Source organism: Neovison vison, chromosome 11 (assembly GCF_020171115.1).
Source record: "Neovison vison isolate M4711 chromosome 11, ASM_NN_V1, whole genome shotgun sequence".
Lineage (NCBI taxonomy): Eukaryota > Metazoa > Chordata > Mammalia > Carnivora > Mustelidae > Neogale > Neogale vison.
The window spans coordinates 114,199,999-114,212,568 of record NC_058101.1 but is presented as its reverse complement, the minus strand read 5'-3'; the positions used below and the strand labels follow the sequence as shown (position 1 = coordinate 114,212,568).

The 12,570-nt window shown below is 36.5% G+C and overlaps 1 protein-coding gene across 1 annotated transcript in view; it reads left to right on the top strand.

Moving 5' to 3' along the window:
* GRID2 (glutamate ionotropic receptor delta type subunit 2) overlaps positions 1 to 12,570 on the top strand; it is a 1,460,772-nt gene that overhangs the window by 811,133 nt on the left and 637,069 nt on the right. The window contains exon 4 of the mRNA XM_044224485.1: positions 7,625 to 7,830. Within this exon, the coding sequence (XP_044080420.1) occupies positions 7,625 to 7,830 (206 nt within the window). The remainder of the gene's footprint in view (positions 1 to 7,624; positions 7,831 to 12,570) is intronic.

Genomic DNA, 12,570 nt, shown 5'->3' with positions numbered 1-12,570 from the left:
TTCTGTCATAATTTCAGAAACAGCAAAATTGGCTGAATGTAGTGCTAATCTCCTGCTCCAAGCGAGGTCTTCAATGCATTAAGTGATCAAAATGATTAAATGTGCCTAATTTACTCAAATGAAGAAGGATGAATAGACCAAAAAAAAAAAAAATCAGACTTAACAGAGACTTAGTGACAAACCTCTCTTCCTACCAAATTCAATATTTTCAACTTAATATTTGAACATAATGATCAGACTGAGGAATACTATTTGATAGATTCCAGAGAATGTCACTAAATTTAAATTGCAACTACAGTTTGGAAAATGAGTAGTGTAGTGAGATTCCTCTATCTACTATAGGGCCTGTGTTATCATCAGATGCTTTAGGTAGTGAACTCCTTGAGGGCAAGAATTGTTTTTGTCTTCCTCGTCTAAGTACCTTTTCTAAATTACTTCTCTTCTAAGTACCTTTCAAAGTGCTTGAAACAAAGTAAACAGAGAGTTGATTCTAAAAGGCGGCTATTTGGATGCTGATCACTAGTTTGCAGTGAACAACAGAGTATCATACTATTGGCTTTGAGGTCAGTTTGGAAATGCGTTGCGTTTTAAATTTTTTAATTTTTTTTTAAAGATTTTATTTATTTATTTGACAGAGAGAGATCACAAGTAGGCAGAGAGGCAGGCAGAGAGAGAGAGAGAGGAGGAAGCAGGCTCCCCGCTGAGCAGAGAGCCCGATGCAGGACTCGATCCCAGGACCCTGAGATCATGACCCGAGCCGAAGGCAGCATTATATTCTAATATAGCCTGGAATCTTTTCTATCCTAATCTACATTCATGTAAACCACTTTTAATACAGATTAAATTTAATCTTTCATTAGTGATTATAATAAAGTCATTATTTTACACAATTTAATAAAATAAATAATTAAGTTTCATGGGACGCCTGGGTGGCTGAGTCAGTTAAGCACCTGACTCTTGATTTCAGCTCTCATAATCTCAGGGTTGTGAAATGGAGCCCATGCCAGACTCTGTCTCTGTGTAACATAGTAACATGGTAACACAATTACTCTGTATTCAGTGTGGAATCTCCTAGAAATTCTCTCTCTCCCTGTCCTTCTGCCTCTCCCCCTGCTCACACGTGTACTCTCTCTCTCTCTCTCTAAATAAATAAAATCTTAAAAAAAGAAATTTAATTAATTATTTAATTAAGTTATAATCAGCCAGTACTTCTTGGTGAGTTGTGGGAAGTGGTCCATAGGTTACACAAGTCACAAGTCAGATGAGAGTGAAATTGACTGCTGCTAGAATATCAAGTTCTGAGTATGTTACCTAGATCAACTTATAGCCCTTATCAAGATTTTGTGGGTTTTTTTTCATTTTTTCATAAAAAAAAGACAGTAGAAGAAAGTTAGGAACAAATGGGACTTTTGACTGGGTTAATAAAGTCTTCATAATAAAAATGCACACTGCTTAGAAATTTGTTTCACAAGCCCTATTTCCTTTTTTCAGAACAACCCAGTAACCAAACTTTTTTTTTTTTTTCAGTAATAAGGTATGGTTAGTTGCTACTTATTCTCTGCTTCCAAAGGATTTGTTTTACTGACATTAATCACCTTAAAACATAATTACCAGTTTAGGCTGTCCTTTGCTCTCCCCAACTGGACATACTTCAAGGATAGGAATTATGGCTTCACCTTCATCACCAAACTATCAGATGTTTATAAAAAGATGTTATATTAGTCAATACTCTTTCTCTCAAAAGGAAGAGAAGCTCATTTCAAACTAAGTAAGCAAAAAATTTAATTTTTTTTTTTTTTTTAAATTCACTCATGTTGAGAAGTCCAATAGCTGTCTTGCATGTGTTTCACTTCACATTTTGGCTTCACTTAGCTTCTCCCGAGACACACTGGCTCTTGCAATTCTAAAAGGACATCATTACAACTTGTGATATAAAAGAGAGATCATTTTTGTTTCATGATCCGTATATCGAATTTCAGTCCTCTTCTGAATCCTGTGACTATGCCTTAGGCCTGGGACATGGCAAATTCAAATTGATCTTCCTGGGCTACATGACCATCCAGTAATACAGTATAGAGAATGTGGAACAAAAGGGATGGGTCCAGGTTTGTTTCTTAAGTGAAAAATTAGGTTTTGTTATTTGGAATAAAGGAGAAGAAACACTGGGAAGCTAAAAACAGCAGACATTAACTATGAAATTAACGAATTCCAAGTTGAAGGGATCAAAACCTGATTGTCTGACATCAAACGTAGTGTGTTTTCCATAGTAGAAAGTTTTTTCAAAAAAGAAAAACACAAGGGCGCCTGGGTGGCTCAGTATGTTAAAACCTCTGCCTTTGGCTCATGTCATGATCCCAGGGTCCTGGGATTGAGACCTGCTCAAGTTCTCTGCTCAGCAGGGAGCCTGCTTACCCGCCCCCCACCCCTGCCTGCCTCTCTGCCTGCTTGTGATCTCTGTCTGTCAAATAAATAAATAAATAAAAATCTAAAAAAAAAAAAAAAAGAAAGAAAGAAAAATACAGTGATTTATAAAGGCAAATTACTTATACCGTCAAATTACCCTGAAAACCAAAACAATAAATGCAAGGAAAATTGCTGGATGCATTCTGTCCTGTGCCATCCAAACCCCCCTTCAAAACTAAAGCACTTACTTCTCCATCTACTAAGAGCATTTGGCAATTGACTTCCTTCCCCAGGAATTGCCCTCAGCTGAAGAGAACCACAAAACCAAAACCCATGCATGTTGATAACAAGTTTCTACTTCCACTGGTCCTAACTTGGGAAACTCTGAGGGCATCCCATTTCCCAGGGACTGGGCAGGGCTCTGCTGAGCTGTACCACGGCTTCCCCTCTGCTGACTCTTGCTTCCTTCCCTGGGTCCCTTCCCTGGCTTCCTTAGAGCTGTCTCCAACAAGCTTCCTGTTCTTCCATCCTTATCTCCAGAGTCTACTTACCCGGGAACTCTATTTTCTACAGCATAGGTTTTCCTTAGGCCTGAAGAACAGCTAGATTTAGACTAATTAATAACTGAAACCAATGAAATATCACTGGGAAAGGCATTCATTTTTGTTATATTTTTAATATTTTTATTAAAAGTTTCCTCTGCTTAAATAAAATGTAATACACACTGTTAGTTAATGAGTGACTATCTATGCTTTACGTTCCTGTATAGCATGAATAGAAAAAAATCAGTAAGAGCAGTGACAATATGCTAATCCAGGTTCTCTGGTAACTACCTATAAGGAAATCAAGCAGATCAGACTAGGTAGTCTGCATCATGTTTCGGGTATGTACATATTTGGGGGAAAGGGAGAATCCATAATCTTTGTGGCTTTTTCAGAGGATTCTGTGACACAAAAAAGGTTAAGAAATTGGAGCATTGGTTCCCAAACTTGTTTCTTCGGGATCATCAGCTGAAGAAAATCTCTGGGCTTTGTCATGAAAGTTTTTATTTTATTGGAATGGGGTGGGGCTTAGAAAACTTCTTCAACAAGTTCTCCAGATGATTCCCCCCAAAATTAAGTAGACCACAATTTGAAAAATAGTGACTAAGGACTAGACTAAAGTACACTTCTATATTAGTTTTCTGTTGCTGCTATAACAAATGACCACAAATTTAGAGGCTTAAACACCACAGGTTATTATGTGACAGTTCTGGAGGTCGAAGTCTGACATGGGATCTCAAAGCGTTAAAATCAAGATATTAGCAATTCCGTGTTCCTCTCCAGAGATTCTTGGGGAGAACCTTCCTCGCCTTTACTAGCTTCTAGAGAACATCCACCTTTTTTATTTTTTTTTTTTTTTTGCTGGAGTTCCCCTTTCCTTTTCATCAAAGCCAGCAATGTTGGATCTCTCTGAAGTTTCCTCTAAGCCAATTCATTCTTCAGTAGTCAGATCTCCCTTTGACTCTCTTGTCTGTCTTTTTCTTCTAATTTTAAGGACTCCATGATCACTAGACCCACCCTAATAATAGAAGATATCTCCCCATCTTCAGGTGAGGTGATTAACAACTTTAATGCTACCAGGAGCATTAATTCCTCTTTGCTGAATAACTTATAGGTTCCAGGCATTAGGATTTGGGCATCTTTGGAAGATCACTATTCTGCCTACTTCAAGTTTTTTTATAGTGCCCAGGAAAGAAAGTCATTTTTTTCCCTAGTATTATGTTTAATAACTCAGTTAAAGAGGCTTCCACCCCTCGCTGTTATAGAATTATCTGGTCAGTAGAATTAATAATCACTAGAATTACTGAACTGAAACTGCTATTTAACTTTCTGTTATTAATAAATAGCACTTAGTCACACCCACAGGCCTGGAAGTTCCTTGAAGTTAGGCATACTCTCTTGTCTCTTTTGTTTCTGTGACTTTAATTTTTACTTCTTGTTAAGTAATGGACACACAGATAAGGTGGCTGAATAATTGTGATGGTTAATTATGTTCATGAATTAATAAAACCAGAGGTCCACTCTCTGGTTTAGTGACTGTTCCACAGAGCAGCTAATAGCATGATTCAAATTCTTCTCATATTAAACTGACCAATTCTACATATTCTGGGTGTATAGTGTTATTCTTAAACAAGCAAAGCTATTATTATTTAATTCATGCATTCTGAGAGTCTAAAACATTATGCTTGCTATTTTGGGGTAGCTACCCAACAGTAAATTTTAGGCAGTTATGTTCTATAGGTGTGGAAAGGGGTGGTCCCTTAACAAGTTATTATGTACTATTATTAACAATAATAAGAACAACCATGTGTTAGACCCTACACTGGATTTTGCACACATACACACACACGGACACCCTCATTAATCTGATCTTTGAAGACATCTATAAAATAAATATTTCCTTATTTACAGGCCAAAAAACAAAATTTTGAAAATTTTGTGTCACATCATCTAGGCAGTGTTAACCAGAGTTCCAGACTAAGGAGGCAAAGGTATAGCTTGTTTTCCACTTAGATCCTCCACTTAAAACTTTCAGAAGATTAAAATTGGATTTAGGATGAAATCAGAACTTCTTTCTGTGTCTTACTGGGAACCACATAATCTGACCCTCCCTCTCCATTTATGTCTGCCTCGTTCCACTCTCCCCTCAGTAACGTAGCTGCACCCAGACAGGAATCCTTTAGGTTCCTGCAATAGACTCTTCGCTGCCTTGGGACATTTTCCATGCGGTCATCTTCTCTTCTTACTTCTTTGCCTGGGTAATGACGTCTCATCTTTCAGATCCGTTTAAGTATCAGTTTCCTAGAGAAACCTCCCTTGGGTATTACAACTAAAATACATCTCCAACTAAAATACATAATCACCCCATCATTATCTACCAGAGCACCCTTATTGTTTCCGTCCAAGCACTTAGTGTGATTTGTATTTATTAGTTTGCATGCTCACTGTGTATCTCAGTGTGGGGAAGGGTGTTCCTGTTGTATTCCTTGCACACAGCGTTGTGTATCTGTATTCAGTAAATACCTTGTGGAATATTTTTTTTTCTTTTTTTTAAAGTTAAGATATGAAATTACACCAGAATATTATATCTGTGAACAGAAGATTTCCTAGAATGTTAATGATCTGGAGCCTTAAGCTTTGGTCACAAAATATATTACAAGATAGTTCTTGTACTGTTTGTCTTATATTTAGCTGCCCATTTAAGTGCTTCAATATAAAGAAACAGCAACTACTTACCATTCAAAATCAGGGATCTGCTTTTATAAAGACATAGTGGTTCCGGGGTGGGGCCCAGTCTTCTGTGTTTTTAATCAGATTCACAGATGATTCTGATTTATACCAAAGTTTAAGAATACCTGTTGAGTGTGTTCATAGTCCTGTTATAGGTCCACCTGTCTCTAACATTTTGTTTAATCCATGCTTGAGTATTTTATACCCTCAGGTACTCTCTGACTTGGATATTTAATGAGGACATAATTACTGATTAATATGTTATTCCTGATTTTGCATTTCTTGTTCTACTGTAGATGAGAGCTTTGTTCTTTTAAGCTGCTATCATTCTGACATCCTGGTTTTTAATATAATCGGGGATAAGAAATACAGGGTAGAATTCATACAGTTATTTATTTTAAGAGTTTGAGATTCACAAGATAACATATACTATTTATAGAATTGTTTTAAAATAAAGCCAATCATAAAAAGAAACCAAAGTTCTTTTTATTAATTTGTAACTCTGCAAATACAAACTTTTATTGTGAGCAAATAGCTTCCAAATTTGTGACCATTTGTTTTCTTGTTCTGTGGCCTTATACATTGCTTTTAATTGGTAATATAATGAAAAACACATGAACTAATTATTGCCCTGGAAAGGCAAATTTTACATGAATGTAATTATGTACAATTGGGATTTTTGATATATGGTCCATTCATAGTAAGTAACCTACAATCCTAATTACTTCCTATCTTTCACCAGTTTTTTCCATTTAAACATTTTATGCCATGGATATATATAGAAAAATATGGTTTATTGTATAGTAAAAGCAAATCTTCTATATTAAGATTATATTGTGGCAGATACATCATCATATTTTTCAATGTTCAGATCCCTCCTTCTATAAACAGCCCATGCTTACTTGGAAGAACTATTTTTAACATTTCAGACACTTATTATTACTTTACTATACATCAAAGTACAATCTGTAAACACTTCATGTAGACTGGATTTTATCCTTTTTATTTAAATATGAAATAGAGATAATTTTCTGGTTTTTTTTTTTTAAAGATTTTATTTATTCACTTGACAGAGAGAGATTACAAGTAGGCAGAGAGGCAGGCAGAGAGAGAGAGGAGGAAGCAGACTCCCTGCCGAGCAGAGAGCCCGATGTGGGACTCGATCCCAGGACCCCGAGATCATGACCTGAGCCGAAGGCAGCGGCTTAACCCACTGAGCCACCCAGGTGCCCCAATTTTCTGTTTTTTTAACTAAAATGCAATTAGTCCACATACAGTTGGCTGTATGATGTTGTTGCCCATTTTGAGAAACATTAGTAATTTTGATTTAGATTCATCTGCCGTTAACGATATTCATATTTTTTAAAAAGATTTTTATTTATTTGACAGACAGATCGCAAGTAGGCAGAAAGGCAGGCAGAGAGAGAGAGGAGGAAGCAGGTTCCCCACTGAGCAGAGAGCCCGATGTGGGGCTCAATCCGAGGACCCTGGGATCATAACCTGGGCCGAAGGCAGAGGCTTTAACACACTGAGCCACCCAGGTGCCCCCGATATTCATATTTTACTTAAAGTTACATCACTCTTTAATGCTGAGCAAAATAACAAATGTACTTTCTTTATCTCACATCTATTTTAGACACGTGAGAGTCCTCTTCAACTATTTCCCTCTACTCTGTCCTAAGATTTTTTTAGAGGTGAGATAATTTAAAGTGCTCAATGGAGAGAAACAAATCCATTTAAAGAATAATAATAATTCCTACATTTTTTATGTAAACACATTAACTTGTACTATGCCTAAAATATATTTGAGAGTTCTATCAGCTACTCAATTAGTAGTTTTAAATAGCTTACAATGCTGAACAATAAACTGCCTTTTGGTGTGAGCGAAATAGCTCTTATTTCCCTTCTCTGCTCTAATTCACATTTTGATGGGCTTTTGATGTTCCTAGATATCCGTGGAATACAGGAGTTTTTGGACAAGGTGTCTCAGCAGGGAATGGATGTTGCATTGCAGAAAGTAGAAAACAACATCAATAAAATGATCACCACTCTCTTTGACACCTTGAGAATAGAGGAATTGAATCGCTATCGAGACACTCTTAGGCGAGCCATCCTTGTTATGAATCCTGCTACAGCCAAATCTTTCATTAGTGAGGTAAGTAAAAATTGTTATTGGGTTGGGGAAGGGTTAAAAAAATTAAATGATCATAGTTCGTTGAAAATTAAGAGCAGTATAGAATTAACTACATGACTGTCATTAGCACTAGTGGAGGGTAGCACACCGAATTCCTTGTTTGTTGCATTCATACTGAGCAAAATTTTCACACATCCTACACAGTTAACTGCTGGGAATGTTTGTATTTATATATTTAAGCACATAGCCACAATGATTTTAAGAAATGTCATGGGAGTTTCAAAGTGTTGTTGACCCTGAATGACTTTAACACATTCAAGAATAAAACCACAAGTGCACAATTCTCCAACTAATCCTTAAATTTTTGAAAGTTAGAATTTTACCTCTGAAGAAAGATAAACTTGAACCAGGCTATTATTGCCTGAACATGATTACTTTTACAAAAACAAAGAGCAGATTTACTTCTGTTCTGTGAACTCTGTACCAAGATGAATAACTCAGACTGTCTGAAACTCTCTGCAAAGGGATGACCATTGTACATTTTATGATGCTGCATCTTCAGAATTTTAATTGTATCTGTTCATTTGGCTAGAAACTCCAAAAGTTTGTAAAAATACAATTAAGACTTTTTAATGATTGGTGTAACATCTTTATGTTCTAAAATGTTTAACTAGTGCCTTGACCGGATTATTGTCATTTGCCTTACTTCAAGTTTTTAATTCTGTACAGTGCTAGAACTGGTCATGACATTACATACATTCACATGGGTTTTATTATTAGTGTTTTTAATTTTGGTGACTTTATTTGACTAATACTTTTTCCCTCACTTCTCTAGTAAGCTTTCTTTAGCTCCCAAAGTACTGCTATAAAGCCTCCAAATTAGGAATGTGTTAGAAATTCTTTGACACTCTACAACCTAATTGGTATTAAGGAACTGAAACAGAATATAAATCACTAAGAAGAATAAAACTTTAGGAAAACTATCAATAATGCCATTTTTTAACATTTTAATAGACAACTTCGTTATGCATTAATGGACAAATAGAGAATGTTGAGATTTTCTAATCTAGCAAATTACTCAGAGAGTCTCTTTGAACAACTAGATTTTTTCCACAATAGAAAGAATATTTCCAATTTTACAAGAGTTGGGTCTTTTCATCAAGAAACCCAAAATCTGCTGAAAATTTTAAGGTTAATACACAAAGACATATAACATAAATTGGAATCTTAAAATTATAATAAGTGAGGTTTGACACATCTCAGGTCGTTGTTGGTTGGGGATTGTAGATATCAGAGAAGGCTTCATTGAGAAGGCTCATTTGAACTGTACTTATCATCATGAGTAGGAATTCATGAAAGCAGTGTGGAATGCAACAGATAAATACAAGTCCGTCCCAGCCACTTTCTGGTTATGTGGGGTTGGCAAATTACCCAACACTTCTAAGCCTCTGTTTTACAATCAATCAAATGAGACTAATATATTGATTTCAACTTTATTAAATTTGTAATGTAATGAGACATCCCGTGATACGCCTTAAATGGGAGAGAGGAAGGTGGCTCCTAGTAAGTACTTCAGACATGTTAATTTCTAGGTCATTTTTTCTAGCATATAGCACATGCCTGACCATAGCAGATGCTCAAAAAATACTTGGTGAACTGAAAAGAGTATCAAGATGTGGAAAGACACTGTCCTTGACTGTGTGCTCAGAATAGAGCAAGTAGTTTTGTATAGAGTCGAAGTAGGACATGTGAAAAAGGGAAGTGACACACTATGTAACACAGGATTTAAACCAGATGGCAAAGTCCATGAGTGCCAGGTAACGACTTGTGTATATTTACCAAACAGTCAGAAGAAATGGACTGAGAAGAGGGACAAGATGACCTTGTCCCTTTTGCCAAGTCGTGATCTTGACTTGTATTCTAACCATGGCCCTTTATCCTTGACTCTGAAGATTGATACCCGTAATACTCTGTTTCCATCTTTGCTCCCAAACATATAAAATCTGTTTTTGTGAGTTTCCTGAGACTTCTCTTCCTTCCTCTACGCAGACACCACTTTCTCTCCCACTCATTTGTCTTTCACAATCACTCATTTTATGTCTCCAAACTGTACGAAGTATATTCTATGGTCTCAAACAGTGACGTAGGAATGACAGAAATAATGTGAATCCACTGCCTTCCCTATCCTAAGCTGGCTGTTTTCTCTGACCTGCATAATGGTTCCCATTTTCAGTTGACTGTTTTCAAGTATCTCTCCCCTTTCTTCTGCTCTCCCATGGGATCTAGAAGACATTTCCCACTTAGGAAATACACTGATCCCTCAATACCAAAAACAATTAATTCAAAAGGCAGACAACAAGGATTTACATGGCACACAGCACCAAAGTTCTGGAGATGCAAAGAATAGATTTTGTATGTATGTTTATGTGTGGTCTTTATTCTAGGATGACGATGCCAGCACTAGTTTCCCTAGCTTAGCCCAGATGGTGTGCTTGGTTTTTATAGACGAGAATCCTGCTATCTATCATCTATCTATCATCTATCTCTGTGTGTTTGTGTGTGTGTATCCAAATATATATATGAATGCCAGCTTTTAAGGACATTTTGCATGAGCCAGTATGTGAGAAGGTCTTTGTGGAAATCAGTGTGTATTTAACTTGAATCAGTCCTCTTTATTCACTGATTCTGTATTTGCGAATTCGCCTACTCACTAAGATTTATTTGTAGCTTGAAAATCAATACTAGGGATGTTTTCACAAGCCATTCACAGAAATGTTCAGAGCTGTGAAAAATGTGAGTTGCCTGACAGCCCATATTGCCAGCTAAGGTTGAACAAAGCTGTGCTTTGCTTTCTTGTTTCAGTTCTCATACTGTAAACAAATGTCCTTTTTGCAGTCTATTTCATGCTCCTTTTTTGCATTTTTTGTGCCATTTGTTGGTGATTCCACTGTTTAAAATGGCCTCCAAGTTTAGTGCTAAAGTGCTGTCCTTAACTGAGCCCATATGTCCTATTGAGAAAATACCTGTTTGATAAGGTCCATTCAAGCATGAGTACCCCTGGCCATGAGTTCAACGTGAATGTTTCGACATATTATTGTTTGAATGTTTGTGCTGGCCCCCTCCAAATCCATATGTTGAAATTCTGTGTCCCTTATGATGGTTTCAGTGGGTGGGGCCTTTGGGAGCTGCTGAAATCCTGAGGATGGAGTCTTCCTAAATAAGATCAGTGCTATTCTAAATGCTAAAAAGAATTCTGCAGAGCTCTCCAGTGCCTTCCACCAAGTAAAAAATACAACAAGGAGTCTGCAGCGAAGAGGGCCTTCTTTTGCATGGTGCAACCACGCTGGTACCTGACTGAACTACCAGCCTCCAGCACTGTAAGAAATAGATTTTTGCTTTTAATAAGCTACCCAATCTGTGGTTTTTTGTTACAGCAGCTCAATGGACTATTATTATGGTTAATAAATGTTATATATAAATATATATGTGTGTGTATATATTTATACATAACATTTATTAACCAAATGTACAATATGTATTAAGTGTATAGACATTGTATATAAATTTAAATATCTTCAAATAGAGACATAAATAAACCCAGAGGCTTATAGGAACCAAACCCTGCAGTTCCCCTAGGAGCAGTGGTTCAGAATTTATTAATTCAGTGTTCTCAGGAAATTTACAGAACACAACTACTGGGAATGATAAGAACTGTCTCTGCTCCCATACTTTTCAGCTCCCATCTCATTCCTGCCCTCCACTGGGCTTGGCATTTGTCAAGTATCAAAATTTCTTGGGCTCACCAGAGGAGAGGGCTCTCTGCTGCTGCCTCATATGACAATAACTAGTCTGTGGCTTCTTCTACCAAGTATCATCAAATACCACTACTTCATCTGCTTTTCTTTTCTCAGTAATTTATTTAAAAATACTTTTCTGATGGTCTTTTCCCTTTTCCTCATGGTTATTTTATTGAGGGTTTAGGGGGTAATCCTTTTAACCTTTTGAGTTGGAAGCTCCAACGTGTTCTTTCAGATTTTTAGAGGTTAAATCTAAACAAACATAAGGTACTTTAAGAACCATTGTTACACTTCATAAGAAACAGTATCTTGAATCATGACATTTTAGATTCGGAACATGGAACATTTTCTCCAAATTCCACATTTAAGTTGAAAAAACTAAAGGTCTCTCTAGATCCTGTCAATTTACTATTGAAAATAGTAAAGTTGTCAGTGGGTCAAAGGGGTACATGATTGTCCGATCCTAAGAGAAGTATTTGTGGAAATAACTTACCAAGGATTATATGATGGATAGAAAAGCATATGAAGCTAGAAAGAAACTGGTGGATTGGAATAAAATGAGTGATAGAGGAATTAAAAGTTATAATGAGGGCAGAGACTGGTCCAGTAAGGACCTAAGAGAGGGAGAGAGGGCGAGGGGGAAATTCTAGCCAAAGAAAGGGGATAACAGAACTCTCACTTTTACTGCTTCCTACAAATTATAAGTGGGCACAGAAAGTTGTTGAAATATTCAAAGGAAAAATTAACCTTAAAGTCAAAAGAATGAGTTTTAAAAAAGAAATTGCTCACTTAGCATTGTCATTTAATTGCTAACGGGAAAAATGGGCATATCAATTCTGTTTGCATCTTTTTTTCTGTCTCTGGAGCAATTATGTAGCACTGAGTTAATTATGCTCCCTTTGAAGTCTTAGAAATTTAATACATTACATGTCTACAGTTAGTGTTCCACCTCTCATTCAAGAGT